This window comes from Chrysoperla carnea, chromosome 5 (genome assembly GCF_905475395.1).
Source record: "Chrysoperla carnea chromosome 5, inChrCarn1.1, whole genome shotgun sequence".
Classification (NCBI taxonomy): domain Eukaryota; kingdom Metazoa; phylum Arthropoda; class Insecta; order Neuroptera; family Chrysopidae; genus Chrysoperla; species Chrysoperla carnea.
Genome location: NC_058341.1, coordinates 10,236,047 through 10,252,608, shown reverse-complemented (window position 1 = coordinate 10,252,608; position 16,562 = coordinate 10,236,047). Strand labels below are relative to the sequence as shown.

The window sequence follows — 16,562 nt, the reverse complement described above, 5'->3', positions numbered from 1 at the left end:
TTTTATACTGTCCCATTCAAGTTTGAATGTAAAGTCCTTGTCTGTGGAAATTGTTCGGAAAATTTTAAATAAGAAGATAATTTCGACTTCTTAATTACCGCGAATTGTAACAAGGTGGAGTTATAAGTAGGAGCTACGACCATTAACGAGGAATATATATGGTTGGATTCGACAGCCAAGCGATGATAAAACCTGTAGATTCGGTTTAAATATCTTCTGAAGTGATACAGAGCTGACGAGACGGAAGCAAGGCTACACTGCAGGTAGATTCCGGTGAATGGTTAAGCTTAGGTGTTTTTTAGGAATAACACAAGCTACTCCTGAAGGAAATCACCCTGGTACAGGTTCGGAAGTTCCGAAAATATTATTTTTATTCCAAGAGTGTTGTAATACTGAGTTTAGGTTGCAATGACGAGCGCTAGGTTCAGGCCTTGTTGCACTTAGCAGTGAAATCTTAGAGTTATGTGAAAATTAAATAACTCAAATCAGTGGTTCTTTCCACAGGGATGCTTTGGTGTAGAAATTAGCTGTCGTCAAATCTATTCCGCTGTTCTAGAAGAGCTTTCAAAGATTCTAAGCATACTGACTTGTTGTGGGGCTGACTCTTTATTAAGTGTCTCAGCAGTCACTCTTAACTTTTTTTCTCGGTGCTAGCTTTACAAATGTGCATTTATTTAGTGACCCGATATCGTTATTAGTTAGTGTATATATTAAGTTATATAAAAACTTAAAATTTATTGCTCACTTTAGTGCAACGAAGAATGAATTGAATGTTTAAGTTTAGTAAATTTCATGGGTATTAAAATATTTATGTAAAATATTAAACTATATGTTTTTATAACAAATTTAAACGTAAATATTTACATAAATTTTGTTGACAAAATACTAATAAAATATATAAAAGAAAATCGTGAAAATTATTGGCGTCATTTATATTGTTTCTGCAAATATGTCCGAATGTTTCTGCGTAAGTTATAACTTAAGTAGGTTTATTAATATCGGGTGGACGATTTTTTGTTTTAGAAAAATTTATTTTTTACAAATTTTTTTATAGTATCCGTTAAACATCGATTCATAATAATTTCATCTAGTCCCTTAAATTTTACTGTAATTAAGTAATTAAAAAGATTCATAAAATCAATTTTAAAATGAAATAAAAATTCAAACAAAATTCTCCATTCATTCAACCTTTCCCCTTTCGAACAAACAAAACAAATGAATAAATACAAACAGCATAGTATTGTAGTTTTTAGTTTTTTGTACAACCTCAACTGTACGGGAAAAAACTATAATAATAATAATAATAATAATAATAAAAATAATGATAGATCGGGCGTCTCTAACAGAATAATGCCGAAATGGGCAGAATATAACTTGTCTTTTTGAATACTCAAAACTTAGGAAGTTCTTCATGAGGAATATGTAATTTTAGTCGATTGCCACCGCAGAGGGGTCAAAAATAGTTTCAAGCACGTAGCTGGTAAGAGATAGAGGCAAAATTTACTTATGTTTTAACGTTTACGGTAAACTTAACAAATTCGTTGAAAATAAAATACAAAAAGATTGTTTTTGCTTTCAATTTCCATCGAATCTATGCATTTATAGAAAGATTTTTCGAACAGAAGTGGTTTTTTTTCTATAGGCTAGTCCAATTTATGGGTATACTTTTACCAGGGAAATCGATCATTTAAAGACATAAGGTTTTAGAATTTGAGAAACAAGGATATTATTTTGAATATTGCCAAAGCGGTTTATTAGTAAATTGAAAATTTGACACTCAATACCCCAAGCAAAGGACAAGACATTGCATGACTTTGTATTTGTAATAAAGTTAATAGTGTTAGAGCTTCTTCTCGAAACAGGATGTAACTTATCAACATAAGCCTTTAATTATGAAGGATCTTTAGTTTAAACTGTCAAATTTCCAAATTATTCTAAGCAGACGATTTGACAATGCTCACAAAAACACTATTTTTCTTTCGAAATTTCAACACTCTGTATATAGAAATGGAAGCTTTCCCGACTGTAAGTGCATAAAAAAAATTGTCATTATCTGCCATTTGATCTTTATCAAGTGGCAGATAGTGACAATTTTTTTCTGCTGTTATAACTTCGATCAAATTGTGTACCCTATCTGAAATATTCAGCTACCAACATGAACTAGGCCCCCATACCTTTTGTAACAGCTACGATCGTACGATTTCGCATGTTGCAGTGAAAACTATGGCCTATTTTAAGTATTTAAAAAGACAGATTGTATTCTGCTATTCCATATTTTCTGTTAAAATCACCCAAACTAATAACACCCACACCCCCCAAACATAGATAAACTACTATTGTTTATACTAACCTTTGACCAGGACTTCGACAATCAGCATTACTACTATCATCCTCTTCTTCATCCTCCTCCCGTGATGTTTGTAACGATGGTGGTGACCGTGTACTAGATGGTGGTGATCTAACATGTTGTGTACCCCCTCCACGACTCCCACTCCCACCACCACTCCCACTACCACGATGATGATGATGAGTATATTGTTGATTACTACCGTTACCACTTTGAATGTATGTACCACCAAAACTAACTGTTTGTTGATGACTATGATGGGATTGCGGATGTGCAATATTTCCTGATGATGATGTTCGATGCGAAGATTGTTGTCGGTGATGATCATTCGTTCCATCGCCGCCGCCGCCACCCCCTTTACCACCGCCATCGTCTTCTAGATCGGTTTGTGATTCTTCACCACCGCCTGCACCACCACCAGTGTCACTTTCTGATAATACGGTACCGCATAATGCGTTCTGTAACAATAATAAAAGAAAACGGTTATTTTTACGATTGTTATGTTTGTACTAAAAAGCACGTGCTTATTTTTGAGGATATTAATTGGTATGGAAGTAGTTTTTAATCGATTAGAAGATAATCTGGGCATGAACGTCATACTCAGAGTGGTTCAAGTTATATTTGCAGAGCTTCATCAAATGGTGGATAACGTTAAAATAATGACAATTCCTCAATTCACTTATGGCTAAGAAAGCACTCGGTTCAGGGGAAATTAGCCGCTGTATTCCCAACTTTTTAATTTCCTTTTAATTCCAAAGGTATCTGTTAAGGAACTCTTTTACTGCTAAATTTAGACAGTTTTGTCAACAGTGTTAAAAACAATGAAATTGAAATTTGCCTCTTTTGGGTAAATTTTCACTAGCTTAGACCGTAGAGTGGATAATCCATAAACAATTGAAATCCTCTTCGAATTCAATTCCTCTTGAAATTCAGACGAAATACAAATTCTCTAAATTCGCAGTGAGTAAATGACATAATCGAATTTTTCGTTTCTATTATAGATATTTGATTTTCAAATAGTTTTATTGCGAAAACTTTCTGATTTTATATAGTTTTAAACAAAGAAAATACCAAAAAACAAATTGTCAAATGAACCTTGAACTTCTGATTAAAAATAATTTCTACTACTAAATTATTTTATTCATTTTTTTATTCGAGAAGCAAACATCTTTCGGAAACGATGATTATTGTCTTCAACGGAAATCATCTAATTTTAATACGCATTATTAGTATGAAAGGAAAAGTTTTTTAATTTTGTTACAAATTGTGTATTGAAAATTTTTGTTATTTATTTCTAGCACAACAAATTTAAATAAAATGACATGGTAATAAAGAAAAAATTGATGCACCTTTAATATGTGATAATAATTTCGTAATGTACCATGAATCAAACGTCATGTACCTAGAATCACATCTACCGATACATCTTAAGGTACTTTCTTCAACATGTAATCGTTATAGTTCGATCAAAGAAACAGGATCCTAGAAAGTATGTGCTTAAAATATTGAAAATCCTTTACGTTTCTCATACAGGCATCCACTACTCTGACACAACTCAGACCGTTGTCAAGAAAATTGAAAAATGTTTTTCATATAAATGTTTCTAGCACACAATCTGTAGTAAAAAAAAATTTTATTATTTTTCTATTAGAAAAGTTTTTTTTATTACTTTTATTACTTTTAAAAATAATAATAAAATTGAAAGTACTTTAAAAAATAATTTTTATACAAAGATATACTTGTTTTAAAATAATACATAGATTGGTAGACATTTTTATTGTGTTACGAATCGAAAAATTACGATAATAAATATGTGGTTTTAAAAAAAAATAAAATTGCCAGGTTTATTTGTATGAATTATATGGTCATATATAAAATTCAAAATTGATAAGGTAATCAATATTTATTTTACGAACATCCTTATAGTTTTTCGTTTAAAAATTTTATGATCACAGCGCGTTTTCGACTACAGAAAATTCTATTTTCCATAGATTATATCTATTTTTATCGAATAAAAGGGAAAACGTATAGTATCGGAACAATTTCTTAAGAACTTACCTAAATATATATTGGAAATCAAAAATTAGAAACTAAAACCATGATAATTACTTTATTGTTCTTCTGCCCGAATGCTGATTCAGTGTTTTTAGTTTGATTTTAATAAAAAAGGAGAGATCATTTGAATTTTAATACAGGAAATAATTTCAAATTTCTTTAACCTTTGCCACTACGATTAAAACTATAAAAATACATACACATGTGAGTTGAGTTTTCTTTCAGTGTGACAAAAACTTTGGTTAACTATGTTTTACTGTCATTCATCATTCTTTCTCGGATATGATAAACAAAGAGGGCTTATTACTTTAAATAAATTTCTATTACTTTTCATATTTTTGATTAAATAAAAATGTATTTTTTTTTATAAATATAAGTGAAAATTTTACTCTTGATGATTTAAAATTAGAAAGTCAACAGGATTTTACAAAAACAAGTTATGCAATAATTAACAAGTTTATGAACATAAACAAAAATTTTTTATACTTATAAATAAAGAAGTACCAACATACAAACTTGTTATGTATAGAAAATTACTTTTCAAAAATTTCATTTAAAAAAAAAAAAAGAAAGAACACTACGTAACATCCTCTATTTGATATTTTGCAAATAGTAATACGTAACATCCTCTGTATAATATTTTAAATTCTAATCGGTTTTGAGTATACAAAATTATTGCATTATCGGTTGTGGCTATCAATTCTGATAAGACACTGATATTTTTCTAATTATTTCTACATCATCTTCACTACACAGTATAAAACTAAATCACTTCCCGCTGCCTGTCCCTATGTTTGCTTAGATCTTGAAAACTACACAATGGATTTTGATGCGTTTTTTTTGGAATATAGATAGAGTGTTAAATGAGGAAGGTTTATATGTATAATACATACATAATATAGAAACAATGATAATTTTAGAGTTTTCTAATGTGATGTCGTAAATAAACACATTTTTGTTTATACAGACATTCTGTAGTGTATTTAGTACCAGCATTGTACCCTTGCGAAGCTGGGGAGGATCGCTAGTTTTTTATAAAACTACGATTATTTTACTAATTTATAAGATGAGTTTTACACAAAATTTTTAAGTCACTGTGGAGGTTATCTTGATTTTTTTTAAATTGTACCATGTTTCTTCCTAAATAGTACCAATACAAAGTTGCTGAGAAGGTACAATAGTATACTAAATGTCAAATTATGTACAATTTAATTTATAATTAATTAACAATATTTTATTACCAACAAATAAAGTTTGATTTTAAAACAATAAAAGTAAAATTTGTCAGGGTGGCTTTAAGTGTTGTGTGAAGCAAGTTTCATTAGAAGTAATGATCGTAAATTTGTGTAAGGAAAACTTTACTCATTTAGTACAGTGGACAAATTTGATAATTAGGGATCAAAACCCGATCCATAAATCTTCCAAAAGATATTCAAGATTCATTTCAGAGGGATGATAAAGATAATCGAATTAAAAGAATTTAAGGTAATTACACGGTAAAAAATGCATGGCGTTTATAGCGATATAGCTATGACCTTATTTACAATACTGTATTATATAAAAACCTTTATCGCCACTTACTACAGTATAGCGTTCACGTCCATACTTACATAGTGATATCAGCAAAAATTTTCAGCCCGTATAGAAAATTTGCTCATAAAATTTTTCATTCTCAAAATCGAATAGTGCCTTGTTTAAAAGTTGAGTTATTCAAGTACAAATATTATGTAAATATATGTTAAAAGATTTTGTGTTACATAATGTTTAATGAAAATTGCAGCAACAAAGTTTCTAAAATAAAATATATTTTCAATTTTCTACTGTAACTTTTCATAATAGAATATTTAGTGAGAATGTAAAAGTAATGATAATTTTCATTTTATATTTTCATAGCAAGTTCATTAAAAGATTTCATATTTTACTATACACACGGTATAAATATTTTTCAACGGAGATTGTGTTATAACGTCCTATTAAATTACTTCATGTCCTGATTTGATAGTAAAAAGTATTGTAATATTCTTGAATAACGACTGCTGGGTAAATAACAACATGGAATCTCTATTCCATCATAAAATGAAAGCTTGACGTGGGATTCCATAGGTGAAAATAAACCACCTCTTTAATTCTGTCATTCGTTAAAATTCAATAAAAATTTTGTTCAACAACTCTGTTTGTGGATAATTTTAACCTGGTGGAAATGGTGCCATTGAGTAAAATCTGGTCTGGATTACGGTTCTCGAGATATCAGCTACGTAGGTCTAAAATCAACGATTCAAAGATCCGACACGGTCATATCATGAAATTGGGAGATTATACGTTCATATAAATACGATTTTCGTAATTTTTGAGTCAAAATTACCCTAAAAACTGTTTCTTATTAAAATCGAACACACTAATTTTTTTCTTTTTTTTTTTGGATTTTTTCCAAGGGGTATCCCTTAAGAAAATCGTAAAAATCGGTGAAAGGTTTTTTTAATTCAATGTTCATGAAAGCATCGTTTTTGATTAATTTGAACATGGCAAAAACGATGCCATTGTCAAAAATCCGATCAGAAGCACGGTTATTGAGATATAAGCTAACATAGTTCTAAAATTAAAGATCCAAAGAACCGACACGGTCATATCTTTAAATATAAAGACAATAAGATTAAATAAATACGATTTTCGTAATTTTTGGGTCAAAATTACCCTAAAAACTGTTTTTTATTAAAATTGGACATAATAATTTTTTTCATTTTTTTTGGATTTTTTCCAAGGGGTACCCCTTAAGAAAATCGTAAAAATCGATGAAAGGTTTTTTTAATCCAATGTTTATGAAAGCATCATTTTTGATTAATTTGAACATGGCGAAAACGATGCCTCCGTCAAAAATCCGATCAGAAGCATGGTTATCGAGTTATAAGCTACATGATTTTAAAATTAAAGATCCAAAAACCCGACACGGTCATATTTTGAAATATAGAGACAAAACGTTTAAATAAATACGATTTTCGTAATTTTTGGGTTAAAATTACCCTAAAAACTGTTTTTTGATTTATTTAATTCCTGATATTTTGAAGGAAAACTTTAGAAAACAAGAAAAAAAGTTAAAAATTGAGATACTATGTACTTATTAGTTATTGTTCTTCTTCAAAACAGAATTCATATGAAGTCGTAATTGTTCATGCTTATTAGTTTTTATAAATTATATAGAATTTATAAAAGGAAATCATTTTAGTCTATAATCCAGATCCTTTTGTTGTTGCATAGATATAGAAGAGATGACCCCAAATGACTATTATAGTACACAACATACTTCAAATCTAAGCTTTATTATTCAAATAATAAAAGTATATATAAAATATTTACATACATTAAACTACTACATTTTGTGTAGGAATTTCAAACAAAGATTGATTTGCATGTGAAAAAAAAACTTTTCTTTTTGTTTTTTACATATTTAAAGTGATTTATTATGGTGAATATTTCAATCTATGCAGCTGAGGCACTAAATAATTAAAAAAAAAAACCCATTTCAAATTTTAACTAATTATGGCCAATTTAAATTTTAGTTTTAGAGTAGGAATTGGTCGACATGAATGGGAAAATTTAAAATATAATTCAGAAGATCGATTATTTATTAATGTTAATCGAAAAATCAAAATTGACGTAGCACGAAAGTTGTAGGAAGAGGTTTAAAAGTCCAGAAATGTAAATTTTTACGCCTTGTTCAAAATTAATACCGTCTAAGGTCTTGTTTAATCAGCTTCATAGGTTTAATACAGGTTTAAAATTAAAGATCCAAAGATCCGACACGGTCATATCTTGAAATATGCTCATAATACGTTTAATTTAACCTGATTTTCTTAATTTTTGGGTCGAAATTACTTCACAAACTGTTTTTCATTGAGATAGAGCACAATAGCTTTTTTGATTTTTTTTTCGTTCGTATTTTTTCCAAGAGGTATCCCTTAAATATTTTTATACCCAATATCCATGAAAACATAGTTGAGGTCAATTTGAACACGACAAAAATGATGCGACTGTCAAAAATCCAATCAGAAGAATCGGATCTTGAGATATAAGCAACATAGTTCTAAATAGCTGTACAAAGATCCAAAGACCCGACACGGTCTTATCTTGAAATTGTAGAGACAAGTAACCGATAACAAAACAGCTTTAGTTGTTTAAAGAAAATGTTATTACCTACTCTTTTGAAATGAAAGGAATCGAAAATCTATCGAAGTGTGGTAATCAATAAAAAGTAAAAATTGTAAAGCTGTTTACCCGAATATAAAAGATTTTCCAGATAATAAATCTCAATTGAAATTACATATAGAACCCTAAAAATATTTATAACGGATGTTTGTATTTCTATTTATCATTTTTTTTCGCTCTATATATCGACATTAAAAAGTACGGAAGGACTAATAAAAAAATATGTCACCAGTAAAATTGTTGGATAATTTATAGCCAATATTTTTTTTATATATGTGTGTATTATATGATAAAACATACGACAAATAAAGGAAAAACATTAAAACCTTTAAAAAATAATAATAAAAATTGCCTTTTTTTCCCGTGGAAAAATAAAAAATTTAAATCCAAAGATGTAGCGCTTATATAATATAACGCAGTTATATTATATGTTAAATAAAAAAAATAATATGCTTATTTCATAAAAATGATTAAATGTTAATCTATTTTTTATATGTAGAAAATGATTTATTCGATTTAATAATACATTTTTTATCCAATGTTCATGAAAACATCTTTTTTTGGTTAATTTTAACACGGCGAAAACGATGCCACTGTCAAATGCTCCGATGCCAAAAATTCGATCAGAAGTACGATTCTTGAAATATAAGCTACATAGTTATAAAATTAAAGATTTAAAGATAAAAGTTTGTTCATTCATTTGAACAAAAATGATCTTAATAGAAAAACAAATCACTTTAATTGGATTTATTGGAAAAAGTTTTTCGAAGAGTGCTTAGATTTTGCAAAAACAATGATACGAAATAACAATTTTGGACAAAATTTTCAATCCGTTTTTGCCTAAACTGTACGGCTTACGGAAAAATGTTTCGAACAACAAATGTTATTTTAGAGCTTTTAATTGAGCTTGAAAATCTAGGTCAAGTTTAATGTCTGCGAAACTTATTTTTCGAGTTTCAGGCATTACTCAATTTAGAAAAGGGTGGGCTAATAGGGTGTATAATATGCATACAAAACCAATTGAAATAGATTCAGTGAAACTCTCATTTTAAAGGGGTTTCGAGATTTTAAAGGTTGGAATCTCAAAACCTAATTTTTTGCAAATTTTGTACAGGAAAGAAATAAGGATATAATAATTTTTTAACGTTTGAAATAGATCACAAAAACGTAATAAAATATCACATTCAGAGCAGAAGTAACTGACAAAAATATGTAGCAGGAATGACAGAGAATAAAGAAGAATAAATGTCCTATATAGAGATAGTCCTATATAGAATATTCTGAAGGATAAATTCGAAACGAATTTAACGAACATGTGTCGTGATCAATATCCATTCATTCAACCCATATACACATTCACATATATTTTATACTCGATCTTGTTAATCTAACCCATATTAGCATACGAATGTAAGAAAATTTGTTTAGTCAAAACCACAAAAAACATCGTTTTTTTGAGATTCCAGATTCGATATTCTATAAGCGCCTTAACGGTGTTAGCATCTCTATAGATGCTTTTTAACATGTTAACATGTTTTTATTAACTCACTTTTGTATGTTCGGGTGGAATATTATAATTGATTTTAAACTAACTTCCTGATGAGCTAAAGACTTGAAATTTGGATCATAGCTCAGAAATAGACGAAAAAACATGCAAATGTGAAAGAACAGAAACGAAAAGGAGGAGGAACTCGGATTGAATTTCGTAATTTATTTTAAACTAGTTTCCCGATGAGCTAGAGACCTGAAATTAGGTACATTGTTCAGAAGTTGATGACAATGCATTCACATAGCCCTAAAAAGCAGATACCATGCTTTTATGGCGGACTAAAATGTAGAAAATAATGAATGGCTATTAAAATACTTGTAAGATTGGAAACGAAAACCACCGTCGGCAACAACGAAAAACACAGGCAACCAGATTGAATACCTATTAATATATTGGAGCAAGAAATTGTAAGGACAAAATTCAGAGAACTCCAAATGAAATATTTCTTGCCGATATGTACTAGATTACGGGAAGTTTCGTCATTTTGTCTGCCTTCGTATTCGTATATGATGCGTATATTTATTTTGTGAAAAGAGATATTAATGCATACACACCAACACTCTTGGAAGTTTTCAAAAAATAATTCCATTTTCTATGTGATATTATTTATTATTCCTTGTTTAAATTTACAGGGTAACCAAGTCAATAGTTTTTTACAACTTTAAGATGCTCATATATTGCGCAATATACACATACGGAGAAAAGTCATCGAAGCCTGCCTTTTTCATTTTAAAGAACTTTTTCCGGATTAATTATCAGGATAAAGTGGTAGAAAACTTCTCTGTGCAGACTTCTATTATGATTCTTGTACTAAACTTACATATGAGTTCGTAACTTTTGAATGCTTAAGAATGTCATAATTCGCTAGAAATAATTCCTTTATACTTGTCAATATTATCGAGATATTAGGAAACTGTGTCTTTTCTGGTATTATTGAAACATCCTGTAGGCAAAACAAGATATTGAAAATTTATGTTTTCAAATTAAAAATTCATTTTTAAATGTAAGTAAGTGTAAGTATTTCGTATTTCTCATCATTCTTTCGCATCGAATATTTTAATATTTACTTAATTCGAGAACGTTATTTGTGATGATACTTTGACATTTATAAAATCGTTTAATCACAGGTTCTCTTCCTTTCATTTCCTGTTTTTTTTTTCTGGAATATTCTCCTGTTTACATAAAAATATCTCTCAATAACAATGCAACTTGACGGTCATCATTTGTCAAAGTGGTGGGATAATTGACTATTGATTTTTCGGATAAAATTTTGTTTACCTGTAAATTTAGAGTTGAGTTAACCCAATACTACCCTTTAATGGGATCAAATTTGACATTTGACATTTTAAGTGTATATACAATGTGAAGCAAAAGTATGTCTACATTATGAATCACAAAATCTCAAATGAGACCGATACGATAAAGGTAAGTCTGTCTGTTGGTGGCCGAACTTTTGTCATGAAACTTTCGAAAAAAAATAATATTTGCATTTTTCCTGATTCAATCTCTTTCATTCCAATTCCAAATTTTTAACGGCCTTCAATACCCTGAATCGAAGTTTGCAATTATTATTGAAGTTATTAATTATTGCAATTGTGGCTTACAATTACGAAAATTGGATTTATTTGAACATTTCTGGCTCAGTGGTCGTGTGATCTAATTCGTCTTTAAAACGTTCGGCTACTGATTAGGAGGTTGCGAGTTTGAATCCAGGCAGTGGCAGTGTGAGAAATTATAATTAATGGGGTGGTAAAAATTATCACATTGTCCTCACTTGGATAAGAAGTAACCGACTCCGCCCACATAATGAAAATTTATGATGTGGGTGGGATTGTTATCATCATTATATTATTTCATATATTGATTGATAAACATGAAAAATATAAGCAATAAAATAATTTTTCCTTTCTTCTCACAAAACAACTTTTGATATGTAGTCTCTATGACAGTCGCAAGTTATGACGTCACCACGTGCTATTTACCTCTCTTTCTATTTGGACATTTATTTCTTTCATATTTTCGTATTTTGATATTATCCGAAAATTGATTTCACACAATGTTCTGCCTCAATAACGGGCATCGATTGAAGGAATAAGAAAAAGTTGGGACAAAAACCTCTTTTTATAAGGCACACAGTTTTGTTGGGAATGATATAATGACTTCTTCCCTTCTCGATACAGCCTATAATATTTGTCGAAGTTATTAAGAACGACATTTTGTATAGGTGTAAGTATTATATATGTCTGCATAAAGATGATATGCCTTACATATATAGAGAGACAGGAATAACAGATTTTGAGAGGATATTTCGTTATAATTCTCTGAAGGGTTTTCTATATTTAGCTAGAGAGATGTTGTAGAATCGAATTGTGTAGAATAGAAGTAGGAAGAGCAACAACAGATATTAATCAAATATTTAGTATGAATAATTGAATTATAAGGAAAAGAGGGTTAGTAAATAGACCGTGAGCTGATAATTGAGCAAAATTTCAATGATTTTCTCTTGAAAGGTGAGTTTTAGAATTAAATTGGGAATAGAATTTTGCCATTTGTCAATCGATGATTTAAAATAAAACAGACAAGTTTCGACAGACATTGTATAAATAGATGGAAATTAAGAAACCAAAGTAAACTACAAGAACACTGTTAAAATATATGAATGAACTAGCTAATAAAAATAACCCATTCTTTTAATGAGCTTATCATATCATATAGATCACTACTGTTTTTCTTTGCGATTGGCTGACTAAAAAGGGGAGGGGGGCTACAATTCTGTCTTGTGGGTTTCCATGGATAAAATAGAAACAAAAAATACAAGAATTTTAAGAAACAAAAAATTGATTTTTCAACCTTTTGGGCATGACAGTGGTAAAATTTATACCTTTTGTTAAGGAATTTGTTTGAAAATAATCGTCGTATTCGTAACTTCATCGAAATATGAAATCAAAACACGAAAAGTGAAAAAGTGAATGAACTTAAATTTGACACTAAAGGATTGAAGTTTTATTACCAAAATTTTTGTCTTTATCGAGTAAAATATTCAAGTTTTACTTCATTGTAAGCTTACGGTCATTATAGTCAAATATAAATTCTCTAACAGTGGCACAGTATTTTATTTATTAGTATGAAGAATATGGTAGGAATTCTTTACTCTTGTTTAAAACAATTTCAAAAATTTTGTGTAAAAAAAAAAAAAAAATTAAATAAAAAGAAAATAAGAAAAACATAAAAATGTACATTAGAACAGTCAGCAGAAAGAATGTAGAAAATTTTTAATGCGGATATATTTTTAAAAAAAAAAGTGATTTTCACACTAACAAACGTATACTCTAATATGAATTTATTACAGTTGACCAGGATTATATCACGGGTTATTTTAAATGTATTTAAAAGTTTAATCGCTATTTTATTTAAAAAAAAAAATGGATTTAAAACAAAAAGACCAAGCACAAATCTTATGAGAATGAACAAATGTTGTAGTTCTAAGCCTTCCAAATAAATTTCTCAGTAAGAACAACGATAAAATACGATATAAATATCTGTAGTAAATAATTATTTTTCCACTGATAGAGTAAATTTTTCATTCTGATTTTGAAACATTTGAAAAATATATAAAAGCGACGAAACATACTGTGCCCAAAAAATAAGGTGACATTTGAATATAAACTGCGCTCGTTTTTTGTGCTTTATGAATTCCTTCCGCCCGGCCAAGCAGTCAACAAGGAATATTATTTGAACGTTATGCGTCGTTTGCGTAACAATATCCGCCTAAAAAGGCCAGAATTGTGGAAAGACAATTCATGGTTTTTGCACCACAATAATGCACCGTCCCATACTGCACTCATAATTCGTGATCATTTCGTCAAAAACTCAACCGATATCGTTCCGCTACTACCGTATTCACCTGAACTTCTGGCTGTTCAGCAAGCTCAAAGGACCGCTCCGGTGATACCGTTTTGATACGATAGAGGAGATTCCAGCCGCAGCGAAGACGGAACAGAGGGAAATCCCGGAAAGTGACTGCAACCAGTGTTTTGAAGATTGGAAAATCCGTTGGCATAAGTGCATTGCATCGGGAGGCGATTAGTTTGAAGGGGATGAAATAATCTTTGCGAAACAAATAAAAAATAATCTTTGGAACGTATACCGGGTGGTTTTCTTACTGTTACCATAAACAAAATGTTCTACTATAAGCTGTCGCCTAAGATACAACTTGCTTGGATATAACTTAATGCCACGTAAATATTATCGTTATGCAGTGATAGTAGTTTTTGTTTAGGTAGAGGTGATACGGTGAAGGTTGGACGAAATTTTTGGGTGGTAATACTTACTAATCCACTTGGTATAGTTAGTTAAAAGTCATTTATTCCTTAAGAAGATAATTCCCAATAAAGTTAAACATATGAAATTCAATGTTAAGTTTATATATTAAAAACACGGAAATACGTATTAGTTTATTAGAATGTGTATTATAGAATAAATATATACGGGGTTATTCACAATTATGTTAACACTTCTCGTCTCTACTGAAACATTCTAAGACATTTCTAATTTCCATAGAGATTCAAGATGTCATATTATCATATAGGAAACATTTTGAGACTGTTACACTTAATACATAATACTAGCTCGACCCGTATGGAATTCCGAACCGTGGGCACCTTGAAAAGCGGTGAAAAAATCAAATACTTTGCTTAAATTAGTATAAGGAGAACATGTTTTAAAATACTTATATATATATTACAATCGTGAAACTTTGGAGGGAGGAATGAATGAATGTGGGTAAATGTTTGTTACTCTTTGACGCAATAACTACGAAACTTTCCTAAGCGGTTCAATTTTAGATCGTGAATCTATTTGTATAATGAGGGATAAATCAAGGAATTTGGGGAAGAAAAGGTATGGACAGAAAAAAACATGCTGGAGAAGTAATATTTATATAAGCATATGTAGAAATATATCATTTCTCTTTTCAAGTGGTAACTTTTAAGATTCAAATGTTAACATAATTTGTAACTAATCCTGTATTCCTGCATGATTCAATTGATAAATAATATATCATTTATATTATTATACATTTTGATTAAGATATGTAATTTTAAATATATACACAAAGAGACTACATTGGATTATTATATATTATTCTTATGTAAGTAGATGGATTATTTATGTACGAGATAGGGTGATTCATTCATTTAATTACATCTCAAAGGTTTGGTAAGCGGACTTGTTTGAGACCTGATTCATTTGTAGCACGCAATTATTAAATTGGTATGTATCCATGTAACTGAATCGTTGAACTAAATTTTTCCCCATTTGATAGCGTCGTACTGAATTGAAACTTCGCATACATATGAAAGGATCTTCCCATCGGTGAACTAAAAAGTAGAAAATAAATAATAGTTTAAAAATACGAAAAAAAACAAGCCTTTTTAACTAGCTGAACAAACAGAAGATACTTTCTTTGAGTTCAAAACAAACAAAAACTAGAGTGATTAAGAAAAAATCATTTAATCATTAAAAACTAAAGATGTTTGTAAGACTATAATGACTTCACTTTTACCAATATCTGTCAATAAAATATTAACAATAATTGAATAGCACCCCACGCTTTTATACGATACAATAATTTGTTCTTAATCAATTAATTTCTTTTTTTGAACTATTTGAAATTAGTCTTGCAGTGGTTTGTACGAGAAAAAATAGTTGAAGTAAATGGCTGTTTAAGAGGGATAAGGAAACAGCCAGGTGAATTGATAATAGGTAGAAATCTAATATAATGAATAACACAATATTAGGTTTTTTACTTTAATTTAGTAAAGAAAGCTTACTGACGACACAGACATTCATACTATGAGTTCGTCGTTTCATTCAATTTATACTTATTTTACTCTTACGAGAAGTAAGAATAAAAAATTTCTAAAAGATAGTTTAATAGATATAATTTCACATTGCTTAAAAGTCAATAGTAAGTTCTTATTGTTCCTTTATGCTTTGTGACGATGCTGAATTTGAATCTGGAAATATCTTCTTGTTGATAAATAAAGTTCATAGAAATTCGCTCAGTGATTCATATTAAAAATTTTTACTGTTTTCTTTTTTTCAATGAAATATTTTTCTTATATAATTTTCTGTTTTATTTTTATACCTTTTTATCTTGTTTTTGGCATATTATTTATATTTGATTTTTTGAGGTACCATTTTTAGTTTAAAAAAAGAATATATTTATATCTTATTTATTTTTATTTGTATATGATTATTCGTTCTTTTTTTCAATAACATTATTTTTTTTTGTAATATACATATCAAATTTATTTGTATCGAAAATAATTTTATTTTTTTGGTATAAATAAATATATCGTCTTCTTTTATGTGAGTCGTCAATTTTTACTTCCTTGTATAAAGCAAAGA

The 16,562-nt window shown here is 29.2% G+C and overlaps 1 protein-coding gene across 1 annotated transcript in view; it reads right to left on the bottom strand.

The window, feature by feature from the left end:
* Window positions 1-2,340: 2,340 nt before the first annotated feature.
* LOC123300510 (putative glycine-rich cell wall structural protein 1) overlaps window positions 2,341-16,562 on the bottom strand; it is a 118,114-nt gene continuing 103,892 nt past the window's right edge. The window contains exon 2 of the mRNA XM_044883093.1: window positions 2,341-2,805. Coding sequence (XP_044739028.1) covers window positions 2,341-2,805 — 465 coding nt within the window. The remainder of the gene's footprint in view (window positions 2,806-16,562) is intronic.